Below are 27,566 nucleotides of genomic sequence, written 5' to 3'. Positions count from 1 at the left end.
TAAAAATGCAAAAAAAAAAAAAAAGAAAAATTAGTGCCAATAACATAGTAAAAAATAATAGGAAAAAAAACATTTTATTTTCAGTGACCTCCAAGTAAAAATTATGAAGCTTCAGGAGTCTGGCAGCAGCAACAGAAATGTCTCCAAATTTACTGAAATTAAAAAGTTGACCGTGTGTATGTCTCTCTAAATCTCAGAGATAAGAGCTACCTGATTAAATAGTCAGTACCTCAAGTATTCTAAAATCGACACTGAACCTGCAGTCTGGTGGGAGGAAGAGTCATCGTTCAGGTGTAAATGGTCTGTTTTATTATTGCTTAAAAATTCATTTCTGCATGGACAGAAAACATGGGCAAAGTAAAAAACAAAAAAGCTCTAAAAGTTCTTGGTGAACAACAAATTCACATATTAAGGATAATTTTTAGCTAACCTAACCTGCACTACCTAAGGTAATAATAACTCTAGCTTGTGACCCTTGCTGGCTCCAATTAGCTTCCATGTAACCATAGTCACAATTACAAATAATATGTCGTTTTTCTTAGAGGCCTTTTCAACTCAGAGAGCAACTCAAAATATTAACTCTACAGATCAAAGTGCATTAGCATTAAAAAAAAAGTTCTCTCCATGAACCCTGGCTAAAGACTGGTGGAATAAAATAATAGCCTAAATATTTTACTTAAAAAAACAGAATGATATACTCTTCCTTTTGTTTGCTTATTTTAAAAATCTATTGCCAGTTAAAGATACACAGTTTTAAAGAGCTCATAATGTTTTACCCTGCAAAAAATCATAATGGTTGTTTTCATATCCCTAAATGAGGGAAGCATAATTTCAAACAGAATCACTTGTATAATTACTGAGCTGTGACAACCAGTCATCTGTTTGGTAACAGCGAGAGAAGGTAATATTCCCCCAGTCCTCAAAGCTAATTAGCTAATGTAAGCATTGGCTAACCATGCCAGTTTCAGATAGAAGGATCACTTCTGACTCTCTGCAATTTATCAAAGGTTTCCATCAGATAATTCCTTCTGTAAGGAAGGTATGGTTATTACTTAAGAATCAGAGACCCTTTGTGAAGATGAGAACCTTGAGAATAGGTTCTTCCTTGACTCACTGACCTGAAATATTTTTATAATCAAAGGATGCACGATGCTCATGCCTGAGGTGTTTTACTGTGTTTAATAGATGGTTCAGATTAAAATATGTGGCAAAAAATGATCAGTATGAGGATGCCTTTAGAAGCTAACAATGAGTCAGGAAAACTAAAACTATGGTTGATATTTTAGAAACTATTTAATATAGAAGTAGCACAGAATGGAAAACAAACTGGGAAGATTGGACTTGCTCTACAGAACCTGTTACTAGCTGAGTCAAAACCTCTGTGGTCTGTTGTGGGGAGCATCTGGAATGTTATGATTCATGGTATCCATTTCCCAGTAACTTTTACGTATCTAACATTACTTTTTTATAGAAAAAGTTAAAAAAATCACCACTTAAAATATTTTTCAGATCTTTTTTAGTTGATGAAATGGTTTAGTATAATATTATAGGTAGAAATGCTATTTAAAAGAGAGGGAATAATGACATACTCAGGGCTCTGAAAAGTTGCCAACCTGAAAATATATATGGATTTTAATTGAAGAAAGTGTGTTTTATAGTGAAGGACTCCAGCCAGGAAACAGGTCGTGACTCGCTGAGCTCACATTTGCTCTTCACACCTACATGTGTGTTGACGGCTCTCCGCAGAATGGAAATAAAGCCAGAATAGAGGCTGAGCTGAAGATGGAGGGCCGTGCTGTCTGGTCCGGCAGCTACTGGCCACACATGGCTATGGACCATTTCATATCCTGGCCTGACACAAGCAATGCTCTACGAGTAAGATGCATGCTAGATTTCCAATACATAGTTTATATAAAGAGAGGCAAGTATGTAAAACATCCCATCATAATCTTTATCTTCACAATGGGTTAAAATGCTATTCTTGGTATTAGGGTTAAACGAAAATGTCATTCAAACTGAATTCACCAGTTTCTTTTTATCTTTTAATCTGACTACTAAATGTTTCAAAATTACATCGAGAATTTTGGGAACCAAACTCTTATCATCTCCCTAAACGCTAATTTAGGTGCTCCTGTGAAGGGGTTCTGCAGGTGCACCGCAAGTCCCTTATCGATTGACTTTAAGTTTAAGGTGATTATCTGGCCTTCACTAAATCTGTTGGGAAGCCTTCAAAGACGGCTGAGAACTTTCCGCTGAGAGGAAAGCAGCTCTGACCTGCACTCAGGGGTCACATCCGCTCACTCTCTTCCCTCCCTGACAGCGTGCTCTCCAGGATTCAGAGCGCGCAGACAACTCCACCCACGGTGAGCCACTTCCTTGATCCAAACACAAATGTAGATTCCCGTCCTACCCACATCATTTCTTTGTTGGAACACTGACACATACATGTGGAGTCTGGTCCCAGGACATGGGGCATTGCTGTCACAAATGTGGGAGCAGCTTTGAAACTGGGTGGTGGGTGGGGGCTAAAGGAAATGTGAGGAGCAATGACAGAGAAAGCCCAGTTGCGTCCCCCAGACCACTAGCAGAAATCTTTATTCTAAAGACACCATAGCTAGGGCTCCAAGGGAGGGAGGGAGATGTGGTTAGAAACTGAGAGAAGTGGCAGAAGCTTACAGGAGTGGTCCCGTCATTCACTGGGAGGCAGGACCTTATGTGACGATTCAGACAAGCAGTCAGGGGGCCCCGGCCAAGGACTGCAGCTCTGCTTCAATTCTTCCTTTGCACACATTAAAATCTGAGAGGGAAACCATTAAGCCAAAGCCACCAGCCTGGATGGTTTTGAAACCTCTCAGCCTCTCCAGATGGCAAAAGAATGCTCAAATTTGGAAATGACTCCTACAAGTATGACACAGAAAAAGGCTGAGTGTGTGACTAAATAGCTGTTTTTTTTGTTGTTGTTGTTTTGTTTGTTTTTGTAGAGACAGGGTCTCACTTTATTGCCCTCGCCATGGAGTCACACAGCTCACAGCAACCTCCAACTCCTGAGCATAGGCAATTCTCTTGTCTCAGCCTCCCAAGTAGCTGAGACTACAATGCCTGGCTATTTTTTTTGTTGCAATTTGGCTGGGGCTGGGTTTGAACCTGCCACCCTCGGTATATCGACACCCTACCCACTGAGCCACAGGCGCCACCCTTGGACTAAATAGCCTTTTACTGGAACCTCAGAATGGTTGAAAGTCAGAATGTGAGTTTGCAGCCACATACAGGGTATTTTCAAGAAAGCAGGGGTTTTCTACAAGGATTTTGACCTTCTTAGCCAACCCAAAGGTCTCTAGAAAGCTGAAGCCCACTGTCCCTCTGGAGTCTCAGTGGGATCCCAGGAAACAGAAAGAGGATCTCAGAAATGTGTGTGGGCACGGCTGTCATCTAACTGAATATTACAGTAAAATACATCCTCTATGGAAGCACTTTCTTACGAATGATTCCCAGGTACTAGAAATTATTATTGAAAAAAGTTAAAAGTCGTAAATGTAATAAGAACTGAAGAAGCACTCAGTGATAATCATGGTTTAACCAGCTGAGGCTCAACAAGTGGACCACTGGCCAGCAGGAGCCGGGGGGAGGCAATAGAGGTGGACACGCTTTGGCTCTGGAGCTGGACACGGGCAGTGGGATGCGCATGACTGGGGGCAGCTTTCAGGAAAAATCAAACCAACCCAGCAAACAGGACCCTGCGGGAGAGGCGTTGTCTTCCAGGAAGTCAGAATGTGGGGTAGGCAGGGGGTGGGTGAGGAGAATGGGAAAACCCTCTCCACCATCAGCCCTCAGAGTTTTGACACAAGTCAAGTGATGAAGTAGACAGTACTAAAAAAAAACGCTTTAGTCTAAGATGAAATTCAGAGCAAAGGAGGAACATGATATAGATTAATACGTATTGATAAAGGTCAAATTACATGTATACATAGACACACATACTCATGCGAATATTTCCTTTATGTTATCATAAATATCAATTTAAGGAATAAACTTCAAAGTTTGCATATTTACTATTGGTCTACTTCGAAGTTTTTGAAATAATGAAGTCCCCGTCTTCTATAGAAGAGTAGAAAATTTTTTAAAGAAGAAAAGGATTTTTTTTTCCTCTAGGGGAGAAATAATTCTTGTGACTCCGTCCCCATTTATAACTGGGAAACTCACCAGCACCACGGGTGGGAACATGAATTTTGGTACCGTTTCTTCAAGAGCTTAATAACCTTACTGATGCGTATAACTTTGACTCAATCTGTACAGAAACAAAGTTTGTAAAATAAGACATCTATATTCCCTAACAGTCTGAAATAAAAATCAAAAAAGAAAATGGGACAAATAGTCTACTGATAAAAAGCAGAAGAACATGGCCCTGCTCATGCTTTTCTCTGAAGGGCGTCCACCTGAGAGGACACAGCGTCCTGTGTGACGGCCATGTGCCCACTCCGCCTCTGCGTCGTGATTGACACTGCAAAGCTTCGCCTGTAACAAGCACCGAGTGGGAACAGGAAGGACTATGGTGTTGTCAACGCTGCCGTCGAGCAGCTTTAGTTTCCCTGCCATTGGCAACAACTTCATTCTACAGGATATAACTGACACTGTGTGTCTTACACTACACTTTTTTAAAATTAAAAATGCTTTTTAAATAACCAAAATGTTGAAAATTAAAAAGACTGTAAGGAGAGATAAGATATTCTCTTTTTGTGTGTGTGTGATTTTTGGCCGGGCTGGGTTTGAATCCGCCACCTCCGGCATATGGGACCGGCGCCCTACTCCTTGAGCCACAGGCGCCACCCGAGATAAGATATTCTTTTTTTTTTTTTTTTTTTTATTAAATCATAGCTGTGTACATTAATGCAGTCATGGGGTACAATGTGCTGGTTTTTTGAAATATTTTCATCAAACTGGTTAACATAGCCTTCCTGGCATTTTTTTTAGTTATGTTGAGACATTTATGTTCTACATTTAGGAAATTTCACATGTACCCTTGTAAGATGCTCTTATATATCAAACTTTCCTTTTTATGTCTTCATCAAACTAGTGCCTTTATTTTCTTCAAAAAGACTAGTTTACAGATGATGATTTGAAATCATGTTAACAACTCCCATTATCACTCATATGATCAAACCTAAAAATTCAAACTTACTGACATTGGAAGGTAAGAATTTTTAGGTTTTTAGAGGTACCTCTAAAACTTTCCAAAGGATTTGGTTCTGTAACATATATTCCTACATATATATACTCTGTGTATACGTATAGGCTGATGGATACTAGCTTTTATTGAATATGGGTTTATGTCAGTTTGAATTACTAGATTTTCTCATATCTGTCCTGCAATGTAAACTCCACAAATGTCCTTTGAAATATGTTCCTCCTAACAATTTCAAGGAAATATTTCTTTATTTTCCACATCCCTATGAAAATATGCATCATTCCCAAGTTCCTCTCTGTTCACAGAAAATGCTTTACATATAAATTACGTATTGATAAAAAATTGAATCATGAAGAAAGAGAGGACCTTGGCTATACCCCACGCAGGTGCCTTACCTCGGCAGATTGGCCGGTGATCACTCCAAGCAGCGAGCGTCTCTGTTACTCTCTGACAGGTGATGCTCTTGGCTCCCTGGAGCACATAATTGTCCTCACAGGAGAATTGTACATTTGCACCAACCCTAAGCAGTTACAAAATGAAAAACAACCCAAATTATTCATATAATAAAAGGAAATAAAGTAAACCAAGTAGCAGCTATGATGTTACACAGCAAAAACAATGTAAAACATTGAGCAATCCATTCGATATTATTTATAGAGGCAACCCTATGGTTGAGGAAAAGTTATAAAACCAAATTCCTGGGTTCAGATTTTTATCCTGCCACCTTCTAGCTAAACAAACAAAGGAACCTTAACTTATCACCTCTAAAATAAGGAAAATAGTGAAAGTGACCCTAGTGCTGTGCCTTAAATGACAAAATGTATGGGAAGGAGTTTTCTATCCCCGAAGAAAACAAAGTTGGATGTCATGTTGTGAGCATAAATATAAGAATAAGAACAGAAAAAAAATCCAGGTTAAGAAAATGTCTCAGTAAAGAATCTATGTTACTATCACAAACATTAATTATATTTAAAAGGAGGCCAGTGATATTATACTTTAGAAACATTTTCTTATAGGAAAACAATCATGGGTTTTAGAAAAAAGCTACCCATCCAGGCCGGAGTGAGATGAAAAATTGCTTTGGCTCCAGAGCTGCATCTGCAAACATGAAGCTTTAAGGCTGTAAATGTTAACAAAAGGTTGTCAGAGGCAGATGATTGGCCAGGTGCATACAAAAGTGTAAGGGGCACACGTCAAGTGTGAGTGCACCAGTTCCTTCCAAGCCTGGCAGCTGACATTGACTGGATGTTGGATTATTTTACTATCTGACAAGACTATGGTTACATGAGGCAATTCTACGTGTGCTTTTAGTTTGAATAACCAAAAGGTTGATGTTGAGGCATAGGAGTGAAAGAGAGAGACTTTGAAGAAATAGATGCACAGTCATCTACATGGATGGATAAAGTGGATGGATAAAGTTAATCCTACAGAAAAGACACCAGAAAACAAACAGATGCTCTCCTTTCTTGCTTATTTTAAAAAATTCTTAGCTGCAATATTGAAGTCAATATTCTTGATAATGTTACACCATCTCCCTCATCTCTGTAACACTCTCTCTGGAGCTTGTCATTACAAGTCTATAAAAATCATCAAAGCTGAGTCGAACCAATTTGGAAAATTCTAGATTAAACAAAATTAAACAACTTTCTACAGGGACTGCTCAACTTAATAAAATTTAACATGCAAAAAATTATTTTGCCTGTTTTAGGAAATGCAAAATGTTTAGAATTTTCCATACTTATTTATCTTTTTGCACCAAATCCAGGACAAGTAGAGTTCTATGGAGCCGATTTTGAAAAACACTGTATCATAAGCACATGATATATGCCATTTTTAAAGATGAAATGTATAAAACCCAAAATTCAGACATAATTCTCATAGCCATTGTCAAGTTATTTTGCATAATTCTCATAGCCAACTTCAAGTTTTTAATATGTCACAAGTTATGTGAAACAGCAATGATTTATAAACATATTCCTCCTTAATGTCTGCTCTTTGATCTTTGTTTAAATCTCTGAGCCACACTGAATAAATGAATAAATAAATGTCAGAATTTTGTTGTAAAAATAATTATTATATTCTTGTATTCTGTATTGAAGTTCCCCATCTCCAATCTTATTTACCTAAATTTCAGTGTTCATGATTGTCATCCCTCTTTTGATATGTTTTTATGGAGAAGCTACTGCGGTTCATGTTCTATTCTAGGCACCAGAGAGGAGAAAGTGGATTAGACAGACAAAGCCCCAATCTCGGGGAGACAACATGATAGTGAAGAAAAACAAAAACCCGAATAATCAGATCAGATACAAAGAAAATCAGAGGATGTCATCAGCGCCTGTGAGGGAAATAAACAAAATGATATGATTAATAATGGGGTGGGGAGACTTGCAATTTGAGAGTATGCCAACAATTTTATGATTCTCTTAACTGAGGCACTAACATCTAGAATAATTGGCTAGATCTTGTGAAACAGAAAGAAAGGGCAGTGGAATTATTGCCCCCACTTAGCACTTGCTGTATTTCACCTACAGCAGCCTACAATGCATGAGTTATGGCATGCACTGTACTCCAACAAAACTTTTTTTTTCATACATTTCCTCCAATATTCAATCAATATTCCATTAGGTATTCCTAGTAAGTTGTATTCTGTTTTGATAAACCTCAAAAGCATAGTCAACAAAAACCATACAATAAAAATTTAAAAAAGGGGGAAATAAGATGGCATCAAACTAAAAATGTTATGCACATTAAAAGACACAATCAGTTGTGTTGTGGCAGGTGCCTGTAGTCCCAGCTACTCGGGAGGCTGAGGCAAGAGAATGGCTTAAGCCCAGGAGTTGGAGGTTGCTGTGAGCTGGGTGATGCCATGGCACTCTACCAAGGGCCATAAAGTGAAACTCTGTCTCTACAAAAAAAAAAAAAAAAGACACAATCAATAGAGTGAAGAGACAACCTAAGAATGAGTGAAAGTATCTGTGAATGATCCATCTGATACGAGGTTAGTCTCTAAATGGACAAGGAACTCAACCAACTAAAAGAAAAAACATGACCCTTGTAAGACATGGGCCAAGGGCCTGATACACACTTCTGAAAAGAAAACATAAAATGACCAATGGGTGTGTGGAAAGGTGCTCAGTAGTGATCAGGGAAATACAAACTGAAACCATGATGCAATGTAACCCCACACCTGTGAGGATGGCTGTTATCAAAAGACAAAGGATAGCAAGTGTCATTGAAGACATGGAGAAACAGGCAGCCCTGTGCTCTATGGGCAGACATGCAAATTGGCACAGCCTTGATGAAAACGATATAGTGGCTCCCCAACAAATTAAAAAGAGAACTACTCCATGACCCTGCAACTTCACTTCTGATTGTCTGTCTGAAGGAAAGGGAGTCAGTATGACAAAGGGATATGTAACCTCCCAGGGTCACTGCAGCATTAGTCACAATAGCCAAGATGGACGATCAACCTACGTGTCCACCAGTGGTTAGTGAATGGAAAAAACGTGGCGTATATACACCCTGGAATACTACTCAGCCTTACAGACAAGGAAAATACTGTCACTTGCAGCAACATGGTTGAATCTGGAGGACATTATGCCAAGTGAAATAAGGCAAGTGAAGAAAGTCAAATGAATGATCGCAACTGTACATGGGATCCAATATTTCTATGACCCATAGGAGCAAAGTGTAGAAGGACGATTACCAGGGGACAGAGGGAAGAGGAGAGGGAGGGGGAAGATGTTGGTCAAAGGATGCAGACTTCGGTCAAGAAGAATAAGTTCAGGAGATCTATGGTACCACATGGTGATTATGGTTAATACAATTACTGTTAAATATCACCACAAAATTAATCTTAGGTATAGGCACCAATGGATATGTTAACGAGCCTGATTTGGCCATTCCACAATGTATCCACACTTTAAAATATCATGTGTACTATAAATATATAATATTTTTATAAACATTTTAAAAAGCAATTTAGGGGCGGCGCCTGTGGCTCAAAGGAGGCCAGCACCAGCCCCATGTGCTAGAGGTGGCAGGTTCAAACCCAGCCCTAGCCAAAAACTGAAAAATAAATAAATAAATAAAATAAAAGCAAAAACTTAAACAAAAGCAATTTAATAACATCACTGCTCTATGACTAATAGATCTCATTTATGGAAATATGTGTTTATTATCCAAAATATCAGAAAACCATGGCCAGCGATAGTCTTTGGAAGGCAAGAGAGCATCTAACACTAGGAACGTGCTGGACAAAGTTGTGCCAGATATATTGGAAAGAACAGACATTACAGTATAAAATGTAAACCTAACAAAATGTAGCAATATAGAAGAGAAGAAAAAAAGCAAGATTTGGAATTAAATCAAATATCAACCATCTCTATTTCTGTATCTAAATCTACAAATCAGGAAAAATAGGCACAAAGTATTTTTTGAGTGGCAATATCACTATAAGCAAATTTTTGTCTCTACATTCCAGGAACTGTATTTCTTCTAGTTTTATTACTTGATAATTTAATTTAAAAAAGAACTTTTAAGATGCTACTATTAGAATGTCTCCAAATTCTGCCTCGTTGCGGCAGGCGTCCATACGTCCCAAGACACCTACCCCCCAGGGCTTAGGTCTCAACCTTCCGTACAAAACCATTTAAAAAGGTCTACTCTTCCTAATGTTTTATGATCATCATCTGGTATTGCTCTCTAGTCCAGAAATCTCTGCCTGGGTTCTGTGGACGTTCAACTTCAGCCCATTTGGAGTACACTTTAGAACTCGTTCCATAATTACTGTCATAAAACATTTTCGCAAATGATCGGAAATAGGCATCGATAAAATATTGAAGCTTCTCTAATTTCAAAGCATTAAAATTATTAACAGAGGCATTCTTGTCCTTTGATGGCAAGCTGGCAGGCAGAGTCAATGTGGATAAGCTCTTTCCCATCAGCAGAGATGAGTAGTCTCTGTTCCATAATGAATCAAGATGAGGCAGAAACTAAATATGCCCCCAATTCTAATTTATTAATTTAATCTTTTGCTTTGGCTTTATCTAGCACATGAATCAATTCTATTTAAAAGCCATGCATGCTTCAACTTCAAATATGTAATAAACTAAGTTTTCATTGATTTATGATTACTATGTTAGAAGTTATACATAGGAGATAGAATATTAGATCATCTAATTTGGTTCTCTAAAAAGTACTTAGAAGAAAATTCCAGAAAACAACAGTTTTTAATGCTCATAGATTGTCAAGTACATTTACAACACCTTAAATTAATTACGTAGTGCAATGGAGACGGATGTTAGTAGTTGGTGAGTTTGGGCATCAGCATACCAGATTTTAGTCTGTACTACAAAGCCATAATGCTCAAGACAGCATGGTACTGGCACAAAAACAGAGACGTAGACACTTGGAATCGAATTGAAAACCAAGAAATGAAACTAACATTTTACAACCACCTAATCTTTGATAAACCAAACAAGAACATACCTTGGGGGAAAGACTCCCTATTCAATAAATGGTGTTGGGAGAACTGGATGTCTACATGTAAAAGACTGAAACTGGACCCACACCTTTCCCCACTCACAAAAATTGATTCAAGATGGATAAAGGACTTAAATTTAAGGCATGAAAATAAAAATCCTCCAAGAAAGCATAGGAAAAACACTGGAAGATATTGGCCTGGGGAAAGACTTCATGAAGAAGACTGCCATGGCAATTGCAACAACAACAAAGTAAACAAATGGGACTTCATTAAACTGAAAAGCTTCTGTACAGCTAAGGAGACCATAACCAAAGCAAAGAGACAACCTACACAATGGGAAAGGATATTTGCATATTTTCAATCAGACAAAAGCTTGATAAGTAGGATCTATAGAGAACTCAAATTAATCCACATGAAAAAAGCCAACAATCCCATATATCAATGGGCAAGAGACATGAATAGAACTTTCTCTAAAGATGACAGACGAATGGCTAACAAACACATGAAAAAATGTTCATCATCTCTATATATTAGAGAAATGCAAATCAAAACAACCCTGAGATATCATCTAACCCCAGTGAGAATGGCCCACATCACAAAATCTCAAAACTGCAGATGCTGGCGTGGATGTGGAGAGAAGGGAACACTTTTACACTGCGGGTGGGACTGCAAACTAGTCCAACCTTTCTGGAAGGAAGTATGGAGAAACCTCAAAGCACTCAAGATAGACCTCCCATTTGATCCTGCAATCCCATTACTGGGCATCTACCCAGAAGGAAAAAAATCCTTTTATCATAAGGACACTTGTACTAGACTGTTTATTGCAGCTCAATTTACAATCGCCAAAATGTGGAAACAGCATAAATGCCCACCAACCCAGGAATGGATTAACAAACTGTGGTATATGTATACCATGGAATACTATTCAGCCATTAAAAAAAAATGGAGACTTTACATCCTTCGTATTAACCTGGATGGACGTGGAAGACATTATTCTTAGTAAAGCATCACAAGAATGGAGAAGCATGAATCCTATGTACTCAATTTTGATATGAGGACAATTAATGACAATTATGGTTATGGGGGGGAACAGAAAGAGGGAAGGAGGGAGGTGGGTGGGGCCTTGGTGTGTGTCACACTTTATGGGGGCAAGACATGATTGCAAGAGGGACTTTACCTAACAATTGCAATCAGTGTAACCTGGCTTATTGTACCCTCAATGAATCCCCAACAATAAAAAAAAAAAAAAAGTTTAAAAAAAGAAAAAAGAAATAACAGAGAACTAATTTTTTATAAGATCAAGATATGTTGCGTATTGATAATAAATACCCAAATGGCAAAATTCTTAAACAGTGAAAGCATCATAATGTCTTTTTAAAAATAGAATATACAGTAGGGAAAAATACATCTCTATTTCTTTATTGCTTCATACTTCTGAAAAGCTTATGACTCAACTTTTGATTTCAAAGGACATTTCATTTACCATTCTCTCATTTGCCTTACTTGCCAGAGTATGAAAAGGCTGAATGAAGAGACTGTTTCTAAATATGGTTGACCTAGAGAGCACTTTGTGGATTTATTTAACATTGGTACCATAACTATTTTTGGAAAAAAAATCTACAGTGACTCAGAGCTTAGAGCCCAAAATGGAATACGGGTTGACTTAGCTGTGATGTCTAAATGTCCACGGCTTTGCAGAGATTTCACTTGTCTTCCTGACTGCCCCGACAGAGGTGTCCTACCTCCTTCTCAGCCCACATTGGCTGATGCAAAAATAGATAAATTTATTGAAAAGATAAAGATAGAGATGTGTTCCTGTGTAAAAGAACCAAGTTTGAAAAGATACTATTTTCACGCTCCAGAGGTGAGCATTTACGCATTTTGCATCTCCAGCAAAAAGGAGAAATTCATTAGATTATATTATGTTTAGTTTCAAGCAACAGAAAACACAAACACTTTTCTTCAGCACAAAGTTTCAGGCCAGGATCTGCCATATGTGTCCTCATAAAAGGGAGGTAGATGACATGGGGAGGGAAATAGAATCATCTCTTAACATGTATCAAAGATTTAGAAATTGGGCTTCCATCTTACATAAAACTATTCTTCTGCGGGGACCAAGGAACATGCTGCCCAAAGAGATGAAAAGTAAAGTGATGAAGAGGGTGTATGCCCCACTGTGTGAGCACGTGTGTGGCGTGTGTACCTGCAGGCACGCACACAGCCCTTCCTCTTTTCCTGTGCTTTACTTACACCCTGAGGGCCCTTGGCCTGACAGAGCACAAGGTACTATTGCCAAACTCCTGAAATCATGGGGGTACTCTGGTGTAAGTCACACACCACGTTTAAAGGAGATGTGGAGATGTGGTTGTCCATCTGTCCCCACTTGTCATTCTCCACTCTAAGAAATAAAAACAAAACAAAGCAGAGAGAAGTCTCAGTCGGAGCCCTGGAGAAGAGCAGGATCAGAACCCATGTGGCCAGAGGCTGTGCAGATACAATTCCTGCTCTTCTCTCCATGCCTTGGACCAAGAACCAAGTTGGAGTGAGAGGACAAGGAAGAAAGAACTCCCAGACCTCTGTTCAGGAACCAGAGGCAGTGCAGGGTCTATTCTCACCTCCTAGCCCTGTGTTGGGTGGCAGAGGCAGTGTAGGGAATATTCTCACTTTCCTGCCCTGTGTTTTGCAGCCAGAGGCAGTGCAGGGCCTATTCTCACTTCTCAGCCCTGTGTTTGGCAGCCAGAGGCAGTGCAGGGCCTATTCTCACTTCCCAGCCCTGTGTTTGGCAGCCAGAGGCAGTGCAGGGCCTATTCTCACCTCCCAGCCCTGTGTTCGGGTGCCAGAGGCAGGGCAGGGTCTATTCTCACTTCTCAGCCCTGTGTTTGGCAGCCAGAGGCAGTGCAGGGCCTATTCTCACTTCCCAGCCCTGTGTTTGGCAGCCAGAGGCAGTGCAGGGCCTACTCTCACCTCCCAGCCTTGTGTTCAGGTGCCAGAGGCAGTGCAGGGTCTATTGTCACTTCCCAGCCCTGTGATTGGCAGCCAGAGGCAGTGCAGGGCCTATTCTCACTTCCCAGCCCTGTGTTCGGGTGCCAGAGGCAGGGCAGGGTCTATTCTCACTTCTCAGCCCTGTGTTTGGCAGCCAGAGGCAGTGCAGGGCCTATTCTCACTTCCCAGCCCTGTGTTCGGGTGCCAGAGGCAGTGCAGGGCCTATTGTCACTTTTCAGCCCTGTGTTTGGCAGCCAGAGGCAGTGCAGGGCCTATTCTCACCACCCAGCCCTGTGTTCGGGTGCCAGACTCAGTGTAGATCCTGTTCTCAGTCCCCAGCCCTGTGTTTGGTTGGCAGAGGCAGGTCAGGGAATATTCTCACTTCCCAGCCCTGTGTTTGGCAGCCAGAGGCAGTGCAGGGCCTATTCTCACTTCCCAGCTTGGGGCTCAAGGAAGGTGCAGTGTGCACAGAACAGACAAGGGGTGGCAGAGGGCCCATAAATGACAAAAACCTGCTCTGAGCCTCCCCCCAGTGGCCTCTGTCTTCCTGAATGCAATTGCAGTCTGCTGAGAGGAGCCGCATTCATTTGTAGGGACCCTCACCCAGAAGGAGAGCACGCCGTGGCGAGACACATGTGAGGGGCTCCCTTCCAGAGAGCAGAGGGGCACAGACAGGGTGGGGGACACAGGGCCCCCCCATGGCCAACGTGCCCCCTCCACAGCCCTGGCCTCGAGCATCCTAAGAAAAAAGAAGAGAAGTCTACCACTGACTTTATCTCTGAATGACTCAGAAATCCTTGACTTAAACTCTTTTAAGAATGAATAAATGACATTTTCTGACTTTTGAGGGAACTAGAAAAAGAAATAAATTACCAATCATGCTACAAATGAAATCTGGCTTATTTATGGACTGTCGCGCAGCCTTGGGTCCCCATCGTGGGTGACTTTGCCTCCTCTGCCTCTGCCTCTCTCTTTTTCTTCTTCCTATTTCTGTCTTCACCTCTCTTCCTCCTTACTTTCTCATTAAAAACGGTTTCCCCCTGGGAATAGAATTAGGTACACAGGTAGTTACTGCAGGAAGGTGCTAAAACATTTCCGAACAACTGTATTCAACTGATGTTGGGGGTGATTTTTCCAATTTTAAAATGAGAGACATGATTTTGATCTGAGAAAGGGATTCCTCTTAGTAAAGTATCACGAGATTGGAGAAGCAGGAATCCAATGTACTCGATTTTAATATGAAGCCCGCAGATGATCTAATACACACCATCATAAGAGAAAAACTCAATTCAAGTTGGGGCTCAGGGGAAAAAGGGAGTGCAGAGAGGGGAAGAGTGAGAGGGATACGGGGTATGGTGTATTGGGGGCAGGACACAATTACAAGAGAGACTTTACCTAACAAATGCCATCAGTGCAACCTAATTATTTGTACTCTCAATGAACCCTAAACAAGGAAATAAATTAGGGACTTCTTCAATGACTTGAAAACGTTTAGATTCAATCTCCATCCTCCACAGAAGTTTGAACAATGCTTGGCATTGAGTATTGTAGGTACGAATAAAAGGTGAGTGAATGAATAAAGAAAAGTACAGTGAGAATAGCAACATTATGCAAAGTTAGCAAAATCGCATGCCCCCAAATTGTTTTGACCACACCTTGGTGCATCAGATGTTCCATGACCCCTGAGAGCACATTGACGAGCTAGTCAGGATGAAAGATACTTCATCCAACAGCTCTTGGGCGATGTGTTTAACGAATACAAAGTGCTGTGGAAATATGAACAGCGAGCAACCTATTTTCTCCTTAGTAGAGAGATAAGGAAAAGTTATTGCCACAAACTGAAATTTTGGTTGGCCTGCAAAAGATTCATAAAGGTTATATATACTTTTTTCTCCCAGAATGAGTATAAGTGTCCTAGGGTCAAAAACTCACCATAGCAAAACCCTTTTGGCATCGAAGTTGGTGATTTATTCAGGGAAATGCAAGTAACTTGTTTTTTTAAGAACAGAATTTTCCAACGGTTAGTCCAAAGATCATGGAGGCTACCCCAGGGCTCCACCCCACTCCTCCTCTAACGCTCTGTATTTGCTTTATTTCCTTTCCCTCCACTTGCTCTCGCACTGAAGCCCAGAACTTAGTTTATTCACCACAGCCTTTCAGGTTTAGTTTGAGAAATATTAACCTACATCACTGGAATCTGAAAGGCTGGGAGTCTAGCAGAAGCCATCTCCCAGGGAAGGAAGGACTCAGAGCTAGGCCCATAGAGAAAGAAGCCTCTGCGTTTGAGTCACCTTGAAATCTCTCATGGCCTCCAGTGTTGTGCACTAGGCTTCTAATATCCCTGCAATTAATATCTGTGGAACGATGAGCAGGATAAATCAGGGGACAAAAGTAGGAATTCAGAACATTTCCTAAATGCACAAGAAAATATCAGACTGGAAGGCTTCAGGGAGAAAAACCCCACTGCCTGTTCAGAAGATAAAGCCAGCCAGGCTTTACCAAGCCAGGGCTTGGCAGCCGGAGGCTGTGCAGGGTCTATTCTCATTTAGGGTAGAATCCCACCTCAGCAGGAGGGGGCATCCATCCGTTCCATTTCCACACAAGTGTCATTAGATAACCTCCCTGATGCTCCCACAAGAGAGGCCTTAAACCTCTCAGCGGGGGGCTAGGGTACTTCCCTAGACCGTGTCCGTGAGGGGTGCCCTTCAGAGACAGCTGCAAAGACGATTTGTGAGCAAACCGGCCACGTGCCAAGGAGACAGCATCACATCCTCTGACCCGCTCGGCATTCCAGAAAACGCCACCATCAAAGAGATGAATGCGTGGCTCCTGAGGATATTGGAATGCCTTTTATTACCTTTTTGATTTTCACCCATAACGTGTCATTTCTGGATCATTTTTTTTCTTTTTATAGCAGCCATTTTTAGACTCATCTCCTCAAGCCTTCAGGCAATTTAGCACCACTAAAAATGCATCAGAGAGGAGATGGATCACTCTGGCCTAAGGAGAGAAAGGAAACTAATATGTTATGTGATTTTTAAATACTGTGTGTTACCAGGGGCACAACAGAGATCCCTGAACAGGGATCCGCACATGAGGCTCTCGGAGAACGTGAGTGACGGCGACGCTTTCCAGAAGAACTTCTCCTGCTCAGCTATTTCCAACCATGACATTTATAGGGAGTGTGAATTCTCCAGTGAAGAAATTTAAATCTCCCAAGTCTGTTATAAGTTCATGGAAACCTGTTATTTAACAAACACAGGAACTTGGTTGTTCGAAGCAGAGAAACTAAATCCTCACCATCGCTGCCCACCTGACTGCACAGGGCAGAAGCCATTGCCCTAACTGAAGTCCCACAGGGTCATGAAGGGCCAGCAGGGGACAGGGCTTTGGTGCAGCAGGAACCAGGGAAAATTGGGGCTTGGGAAGGAGCCTGTCCTGCAAACTGTCTCCCACCTCCTTTGTCACTCGTCATGAGATCAGAGGCAAAGAACCCCCTCTCCTCTCCCTGATATCTCTGAGTGCTGAGGAGCCTTTTTTCCCCCTTAGGATTAGGAAGCCAGAGGAGACCCTTCAAACTTTGGCCAGGATGTGTTTTGTAGACCTCTCTCTTGGGTCTGTAGCTGGAGTGAGCAACACAGCCCAAAGTGTCACAGCTGGAGTCTGGAGGGACTCGAGCAGAGTCCCGGCAGCCAGGCTGCCCTCCACAGCTCACTACACTCTGTGCACCTGCAGAACTCACAAGCCCTGGCTGGCTTTATCTTCTGAACAGGCCAGGAGCAGGAAAAGCAATGTTATTATGCACTTGGGTCATGCCAAGTCTTCAGTGAGGAACCCTTATCCCTCATTTCCAGTTTGCAGTGAGAAGCAGATTCAAAGGGTCACTTACTCCATATCAGTAAATCAAACTTTAAAAAAAAAAAAAAACTCAAAAGTATCACTTAAATCTATCATTGATCAGTAAACAATCCTAAGTGCCCAGAGGCTGTTCAGCAAATATTTTTTCCTGGCTTCTATCTATGCTGTGGGAAACCTTCCAATATTCTGATTTATCCTTCACATCTTGTTACTTGATTGACAACCACACATTCAGGGTTAAAAACTACAACCAAGGTGGCTTTAGCCATAACAACAGGGGAGTTAAGAGGGTGAGCAGAAGAACAAAACACATCATTCAGCATCTGTGCACATGTGCACACACACATACGTACAGACACTGGTCATCCTATGAGGTCCAAAAGTAAACCGAGGAGTCACCATAAAAGCATGGAAACAACCACCTGTGCAGACCAGCACCAACCAGCACTCAGCAGGAGGTTGCCCTGAGCTCCATCTGTGTGCTCCCTGAAACCCACCACCCTCTGCCAGCTTTCCACACTGGCACACTGTGTTTGGTGGCTGTGAATCCAGACAGACGCTGATGTCAGCCAGAGTCAGAGCTCTGGGCGATGCTGGTTCCTCCTCCAAGAGCAGGTGGCTCTGAACATGCTGTAGGTCTACACCCTGCACTGCTGTGTGGACAGGTGCAGACTGAGCCCTGAAATCCAGCTGTGTCAGTGTCCTATTTGGAAGGCTTTGATAATGGATACACTCAAGCCTCCCGTAATTCCCCCAAGCTGTCCAAAGGCAAACAGGAGCTGAGAGATCTGCTGGGTGGTCATTGTCTGCATCTCTACCTGGTTCTTCTTTGGCCAATCCCACCTCCCCGGGGTCTGGACTGTCCCTAAAACCTTTTCCCTGGGCTCATTTCTAGGGGATCTCAAACAATTCAGGAAATGTGATCAGATGATCAGATTCCAAGGCAAGCTCCACCCCCCCCCCCGCCCAGAGGTGGTTTTCACAACATTACCCAGCTACTGAAAGAGCTGTAAATAAAATGACCCTCGGCAGGGATGTGAGCCCCACGTCCTTGTCACAGCATGTCCTTGTCACGGCACTGTAAGGTCCAGTGGCCAAGAGTGACCCTTTCCTATCATCCTCCTTCTAACTCCAAACACACTTTGCCTACTTCTGTGTATCTCTGTTAATCACTTGTCCTATTTCAACCCCCAAAAACAGCTTCTTACTATGGTTTCTTTTTCTCTACCCCATATTACTTTGGGGTTATTGCTAGAAACAAAATCATACACGTCCTGATACATTTAAAAAGGTAAGTAGCGCTAAGTCAACCTGAGAAAGGGGAGGCTGTGGATGCTGTGGGTAGGAGAGATAAGAGAGAAAGGGTTGGGGAGGATGTTGATGCAAAAATCACAGCCTACTGTGTAGATTGGCATAACCAACTGCAAACCCCCAGAGCGGACAGACGTGCCTCGCACTCAGATTTCTCTAAGTAATTATGCAGTTGTTGGGTGATGCCTTAACTTATTGTCATTTAGACACAGCCGCTTGGGCTCAATTCAGCTTCCAGGAAAGGAAGGCGAGGAGGTGCAGGCAGAATGCGGACTGAAGACCCCATTCTTGGCAGGGGAGGACACCCCCAGAAAAAGGGAAAATTAATAAGTTGAGGGAGTCGGAATAAAGAAAAGTCAGCTAGTTTAACTTTAAGTCAGCCGTTGCTAAATGTTTTATCTGAACAAGTTTTTGGCCTTTCTGGAAACTCTGGTGTACTGGGGATACAGCTTACAAAAATACCCCTGCTAAGTTTGTGAACACTCTGAAGAAAACAATGGCCATAGAAGAGATTGTGGCAAGTCCTAGAAAAGATACATCTTCTAGGTCATTTCCTGCCCATTAAACAGACAAAGCAGATACCCATTGTGGAGATTTGCATTTGGCTGGAGCAGAGGCCAAGGGAACAGCTCCAGCCCTGACATATGGAAAGAAGAACTTACATCCCTTATCGCAGAGGAAAATCCTCTGTGGTGGTGATGAGAGGAAAAAGCCTTTCTCCCACTGGTTCCTCAGAGGAGATTAATGCCAGTGGTGTTTTACTCCACAGTGAACTAGCGGAGTTTAACACCTCCTTAGGAATCTGTGTGTGTGACTCCAGAGAGGAGGCTTCCCCCACAGAAGGCTCAAGTTTCAGAGTCCTCAAAACTACTCACATCCTTTAAGTTAATAATAATAACAATAGAAGCTGATATGCTCACTCGGAGAAACTACAGGTGTCTTTGTTCCCTCCCTCAGCTTACCACCTGGGCAAAGAGATCTGAATAAAGCTGAGTGGAACAGAGACTTGGGCCACAAATGGGTGTGGTCCCCTGAGCTCTCACCTTTGATTCTGTGTCTAATGTCTCTTTCTTTATCATCTTTCCTAACATTATATTTCTTCAGTTGTACCAGTTCCACAGATCTTAGTAGACCCCGCCCCCAGGGCGGGACCCTGCCAAGGAGGGACTATGTCGTCTAGTGCCTAGCATTCATCCAAATGCTCTTCCCTCTATCCAGACTGACCACCCCTGTTTTCACAGGACTAAACCCTCCCCCCATGCTCGGCTCCTGACATCTCTTCCCAGAGCCCCTCTCCATAAAGTCTGCTGCTAAGGACACCCCTGCCCTTCTTCTTTTCATTTCTCCTTATATCTTGAGGAGCTTTTATAGGAATTGAGGAAGTTGGGGAGCAGTGGAATGGCCCCCAAACAGACACATGGGTTGATCATTGAGTATCTGCTTCAATGCTCTTCCCAAAGCTCCTCTGCCATCCCTGCCATTTCTCTCCCAGGCTGCCTTCAGCCCCACATGCTGGTGGTCCCCTAAAGAAAGCTGTGAGACTTTTGTTGCATCTTATTCTCACGTGGATTTTGGCAAAAAGCATCACTGAGAGCCAAAGAGCTTTATGCCTCTGATGTACCACAGAAATCATCACATCTGATATTTCAATCCATTCTTTCACAGATGAGGAAGCAGGAAGCAATAAAATGAACTACTTTTTTATGGCTGCATAGTATTCCATGATGTACATATACTAAAATTTGCTAATCCATTCATGGGTCTATGGGCACTGGATGAAGCTGGAACATACTCTTCTTAGCAAAGTATCTCAAGAATGAAGAAAAAAAGGATCCAGTGTACTCAATACTACTATGAAATCAATATATAATCACCTACACATTCATATGAATGGCAAAATGTTATTATAGTACATAAAGTAGATGGGAAGAGGAAAGAGAGGGGAGGAGAGGGAGGAGGATGGAGAGTATTTGTGGGGACTTCACCTAATGTGCATGATTCAAGGGTATATTTCATAACTATTAAGAAAAGAGTATAATTTTGATGAATGTGTTAATCAGTTCAATGTAAGCATTTCACATTGTATATCAAATCAGTATACTGACCCCATAAATGCATCAAAGTGCATAGTTATGATTTAATAATAAAATAAAATAAAAATAAACTACATTACTAAGACCAGTGTTAGGAGCATTCATATTCAGAGCATGACCAGGAAGGCATCTCTGGTGATCGTGATACAGTGAGCTGATTAATTCATCAACTCTTTTGTATTTTGAAGTTAACAAATTAATGTACACTTCAATAACAATCATGCATTTTCCCAGGAAACTATTTAAGTGGATACTTTATTTTGATGAAAAAATTATTTTTTAAAATTAAACATAAAGACTGTGGAAGAGAGGTGGAGAGCTGAGTCCCACTTGGTGGATTATTTCTCGGTTTAGCCAAGATAAATGAGATTTGGAACATTCACAGTGTGCCCTTTTTAAAGACTTTTTAAAGGCATAGAAAAGAAAATATTGGTTGTGGTATTTCTTTTAGTAGTTCTTAAAAATATGGTTGAGGTTCTTTGAAAGAGCAGTAATCATTGGTACATATTTTTTCTCCACTACTCAGTGCCTTCCTGACAGTAAATCTTCTTTAGATACAAGCACGTCTGCCTTCGCTTAAGGGCGTAGAAATAGGTTATGCCCTTCAATTTTTTTCAAATTGTAAAAACACTTTGGATCACATTGGGGACTTTGCTGTGGTGGACACAAGTGCAGAATGTAAAGAAAGGTCTACACACCCTGACCTGAAGAACAGGCCCCTGATCTGTTCATGTGGTGGACCTGGACTGGATGGCCATCCCTTCCGTCCTCCTGCACCTTGCTCTTCTCACTAACGCAGTCAAGTAGGAAAGAAATCGTCTACAGAAACAAACGCTCGTTTGAGAAGTAAAATGATCCTTGAGTTTCAAAAATAATTAAAAGACAGTTCTTTGACCTCCATTTAAGAACACCAACGGAACACAGATTATGTCGAAAGGAAGAAATAATTTTCCAAAAGAAACTGACCTTGAGTATTTTTTTTTTTTTTTTATTGTTGGGGATTCATTGAGGGTACAATAAGCCAGTTACACTGATTACAATTGTTAGGTAAAGTCCCTCTTGGATCATGTCTTGCCCCCATAAAGTGTGACACACACTAAGGCCCCACCCCACTCCCTCCATCCCTCTTTCTGCTTCCCCCCCATGACCTTAATTGTCATTAATTGTCCTCATATCAAGATTGAGTACATAGGATTCATGCTTCTCCATTCTTCTGATGCTTTACTAAGAATAATGTCTTCCACTTCCATCCAGGTTAATACGAAGGATGTAAAGTCTCCATTTTTTTTAATGGCTGAATAGTATTCCATGGTATACATATACCACAGCTTGTTAATCCATTCCTGGGTTGGTGGGCATTTAGGCTGTTTCAGGGACCTTGAGTATTTTTAAAGTTCCCTACTGCTTCCACAGTAGTTTTCAAATTTTGTTTAACAAAATCTCAAATATGGACTTGATTCTAACTTTTACAATATGAGTTTTTAATTGATGATAAAAAGTAGGCTGAATAATCCAGTGATCTCTTTCTTAATAACAGTAATAACAGCACACACGTTTCTTTCTTGTTATTAAAATAAGCAACAATATACACACACTATCTAGCCATTGAGGGGGCTCTGTGTCCTCTGCATTCAGTAAAGAAATAGTAGCTCTCTTACTAGGAATAATTATATTGCTGAAAGAGGGACTTTATCTAACAAATGCAATCAGTGTAACCTGGTTTCTTGTACCCTCAATGAATCCCCAACAATAAAAAAAAGATATTAAAAAAACTTAAAGTATTTAATTAAAATAGAATCACAACTCATAAAAAAATTATATTGCTGAAAATTTACCTGTAAATCAAAATAGGCACATCCAATATGCATTTGTCATTGCCTTACAACATGTAAATGTAAATACACTCCTTATATATAGTGACATTAAATTATTTAACTAATAAAAACTGAATGCTCATGGTGAGGCAAGTGCCATTGCAGGACTAGAAATGTGCCTATGAATAAAACAAAGTTCTGTTCTTTGTGAGACTTACACTCTTTCAGGGGGAGAGAGGTGGTGGATAATACCATGTTTATTAAAATACAATTGCAGACATACACATGCGTATAATTTTCTAAAATGGTCAGCCCTGGGAAGTAAAAGAGAAGGTCAGAGGGAGAGCAGGTGGGCAGGAAAGGTCCACTTCACACAGCACAGGAGAGGCGCCGAGCAGATGCCCGGAGAGGTGAAGGCTCGAATCATGGCAGGGTCTGTGCTATCCATGCTTGGTGTACAGTGACAACCCTCTCATCATTGTCAAGAGGACAGAAGACAACAACAAATCATGGAGAGCAAACAAAATCACAGAAATAAAGTAGATCTACGAGCGAGAACCAACATTATGTGGGATCTAAAGGTTTCAGGGTGTGCATCTGCTCTAACTTGGTAAATAATGTTGACTTTTCCATGACAACAAATTTAGAAAAAACAAAACAAAACAGGAAACTAAGAAAAAGAATCAACAAACCAAAAGACATGTGGATTACAGGAGAGTGATAAGCAGAATCCTCCAGATACCTCTCCACTCTTCTCTCCATCAAGTGAGAAAACAAGGTTCTCACATTAATACCCTTGGACTCCACAAAGGGTAAAGCCTGCAGGGGCCTTGATGCACCTGTGTTTCCCTCATTCCTTCAGGATGTAAAACATAATTAAATAACAAAACTTAATAAAAAGCATAGCTTAAAGAAAAGAACACCACATTGATTCCCTGGTTTGTATACTACCTGTAATTGCAATTATTTACATTTTCCAGTAATGAGAAGCAGAGGACTGGATGTCACCAAAATCAGCCTACGGTGGAGAAGTAATAAAACCATTGCAGCACTATTGTGAGAACTGTAAATTAAGTCAGTAAGGTGTTGAGGAAAGGAACATAACTAATTGTGGAAATGAGAAGTAGTTTATCTGAATACTTGGTCTATGAATTGGTTTCTACTTCCTACCAATTATAGATTTTTTTCCTTTATGTACCTCAGTTTCTTTTTCCATTTGATGACAATTAATTCCATTTGACACCCCTTAATTTCATAAAGCATTTGTGAAGAATAAAATGAAAGAAAAATAAGATCCTTGAGAGATAAGAAGTGCTAAACACGGAAGCTACTAGCATGGATAACAACATGTGCATATCAATGATGTAAATTAAATAGTTAGTTTTTACCCATCACCGTTCTACCAGTACACCTGTCCTGACCAAATTACTTTTTGAGCCTAGGTCATATTTTTCTAAAGAAAAATTGTCACCAGCCAATTCACCCAGCACTCACTACTACTGTGAAACCAATTTATAATCACTCACACTTGCATATGAAAAATGAAACACAACTATAGCCTAGGATGAAGGTGGGAAGGGTAGAGAGAGGGGAAGGGAGGGGAGTGGGTTGATAGAGGGATGGTTAGTAGGGGGACCACACCTATGGAGCACATTGCAAGTACAAGTTGCATCTATCAGGTGTAGAACACAAATGTCTTAATGCTGTAATTGGGTAAATGCGGTGAAGGCTATGTTGATTAGTAGGATGTAAGCGCTCCAATTTGTACAAAGAATCAACACATTGAATCCCATAATGGCATAAAAGTATTCATGATCTATGTACAAATGATTTAATAAAAAAAAAAAATTGTCAATCTGTTCTCTGACCAGCAGTGGTCAACTTAATTTGCTTAGCAAAGCACTAATGTAGCTAGGATTACCCAACACTAGGGACAAGCTTGTTAGATTCAATTAATTCCAATTCAACAGAAAAAGAATCTACCACATATTGGGACCAGTAATGAAAAAAATGAGACAAATAAGACCACTTCCCTTTCCTTCAGAACCTCACAAATTCACAAGATGATAGAAACACAAATATGTGTTTAACACATACTAATCAGTAAGGATTTCAAAGTCTTGAACAACACGATCGACCAACCTACCCCACCCAACATTTACAGAACACTCCACCCAGCAACAGCAGAATGCCTGTTCTTTTCAAATGCACGTGGAATATTTGCCAAGAAAGAGCATGTTCTGGGGCTTGAAGCAAGTATCAGTACCTTTAAAGGAATTTGAATTATATAAAATATGCGCTCTGACTATAAAGATCCTTAAAAAAATTCTCAGGTATGTGGAAACTTTTATATAAATTATAAAACAAAAATGTAATCACAAGGGTAAATAGAATGTATTTTGACCTGCATGAAAATAAAACATAACATATCAAAACTGATGGGATGTTGTCTAATAATACTTAATAGAAAATTTTTATCATTAAATGCCCATATTAGAGAAGAGAAACATCATAAATTGTGGATCTCAGCTTCAACCTTGAGAAACTAGGAAAAAAAAAACCATAATAAGCAGAAGAAAAAAACAACAAATTATCAGAGCAAAAATTAATGAAACCAAACACATATAAAATGATAGATAACATTTCAGTGAAAGTAAATGTGTGTTTTAATTTTAAAAAATCAATAACATTGCAAGTTATTGGCAGGTTAATTATGTAAATTAAAAATTATGAATATTAAGATTTTGAGCTATGACATCACTACTGATTTAAAGGATGATAAAGGGATATTATGAATAGATTTACGCTAATGCATTGGACAACTTAGATTAGATTTTTTATTAACTCAAATGAAATTTTAAAATTTCTTGAAAGGTACATATATCAAAGTATGCTCAAGTACGAATAGACAACCTGCACTAGCCTGTAAGTAGAAAAGACGTTAAATTTCTAGTTTAAAAAGTTCCTCATAAAAAAATTTCAGTTGCAGATGGCTTCACTGGTGAATTATTCAAAACATTTTGGAAAAAAATATTACCAATTATACACAAACCCTTTTAGTATATTCCAGAGGAGAAAATACCTTTCTATTAATTTTATGAGACCATTATTACTCTGATAGCAAAATCCAAAGTCTTTATAAGAAAAGACTGTAGTCCAATGTTGCTTATGAACATACTGCAAAAATGTAAAAAGAATTTTAACAAGTCAAATCCAATAGTTTATAAAAGAAATAATATATCTTAGCCAAATTAATTTTGTCTTAGAATGTAATTGATTATTAACATGGAAGAAATTAATTACTTCATTATATTAACAAACTAAACATAATAGATCATACATGTTTACATACAAGTAAACAAACAAAAGATTATTCCAATAGGTATAAAAAATAGTTTTTGAAAAAATTCTATATCCATTTCTGATTAAAAAATATTAAAAATTAAAAATAGAAGGAAACTTCCTCAGAGTGTTAAAGGACATCTATGAAATATCTACTTGTAATTATCTACGTGTAAGCTCATTCTTATGATGAACGTCAGAATGGGTTCCACCTATGCTTAGGAATAAGACAAGGATGTTTCACAATTTCTATTTAATCATGTGTTATCACTTCTAGCCAGTAATTTCATGGAAGAAAAAGAAATAAAAGGCATTCAGATTGGAAAGCAAAAATTAAAACTATTTGTCAATGACAATATCATTTATTAGATGATATTAGATCTAGTGTATGTAATAGGAGACAATCCGATGACATCTAAAACTGTTACTAAGACAACCTCATCACAGTTTTGGGTATGTTTGTATGCACACACACACCCCACACACATATGTGATAAAAATAGTATCTTGCATTTGTATTTAATGGAAAATTTAATCTTGGAAATAATTTTACCAGATGTTGTATTATTTTATTGTCATTGCCACAAACTTGGCAACATGAAAACAACAAAGAGATTCCCCCCAAAAAACTGAGGCAGTGAGGGATAATTTTCTCTGAGAGAAGGTTCTACGTGGCATGCTCCATTGGACATATGTCTGTGCAGCCTGGTTTCACCTTGATCTCCACCCCAGCTAGAACCCCACAGCCCTCACGCTTTATGCTTATACTGATGTTAAACCTCCTCTTCAGAGATAAGGCTAAGAACAAAGTGAAGTCAGCTTCAGCATATTCAACCAAGAGGCTACAAAATGTTTCTTATCACTTTTGTGCTAAATAGATACTGGAACCAAATGTTCTTATAACTTCTCTGTTAACTTTTGAAGCTTAAGCATTTTCTTCGTCTCTCTGTACCAGGATTTGCAATGTGAAAAATTTAGTTGTGCCAAATAAAATTTGATTCACTGTGTTTTAAAATTGAGCTGTACGACACAGACCAAATAAGTTTCTAGATGCCCAGGAAGGATTTCAGAGATAACCATACTTCACAGTAATACACAGAATGGAACTCGCTATGAAGGATTTACAGTTTTCTCTGCTTGCTTTGTTTTAAAAAGAGATACAATTCCTGAATGCCTTCATATGACCACTATTTTATATGATAATGGAGAACCAGAATTTTTCCCCATTAGCTTATTTGCTTGACTAAATACTGGGTCAGGTATTATCAGCTGGTACATCCACATGCCCAACTGGTATTGTTGATAGCTGTTCACAAGATACTCTCTCTGGAGAACTCAACATTACTACTGAAGTTTCCCTGAATAATACTCATTCTTACCCCTCTACTAGTAGCACTAATTTTCTCCAATGTTTAGCTTTCTGGCCTTAATTCTCTGCCCCTATCTTTTGTGTGTTTTTCCCAAAAATAGTGAGATTTTAAGGAGGAAAAAACATCTCC

General features: G+C 40.0%; 1 protein-coding gene across 2 annotated transcripts in view; it reads right to left on the bottom strand.

Moving 5' to 3' along the window:
• CSMD1 (CUB and Sushi multiple domains 1) overlaps positions 1 to 27,566 on the bottom strand; it is a 1,787,407-nt gene that overhangs the window by 517,259 nt on the left and 1,242,582 nt on the right. For both annotated transcript variants that reach the window (XM_053598050.1, XM_053598051.1), the window contains exon 9: positions 5,578 to 5,702. In XM_053598050.1, the coding sequence (XP_053454025.1) occupies positions 5,578 to 5,702 (125 nt within the window). The remainder of the gene's footprint in view (positions 1 to 5,577; positions 5,703 to 27,566) is intronic.

This window comes from Nycticebus coucang, chromosome 7, assembly GCF_027406575.1.
Source record: "Nycticebus coucang isolate mNycCou1 chromosome 7, mNycCou1.pri, whole genome shotgun sequence".
NCBI lineage: Eukaryota > Metazoa > Chordata > Mammalia > Primates > Lorisidae > Nycticebus > Nycticebus coucang.
Note: the sequence above shows the minus strand (reverse complement) of the source record. Positions and strands in the feature narration are given on the sequence as shown.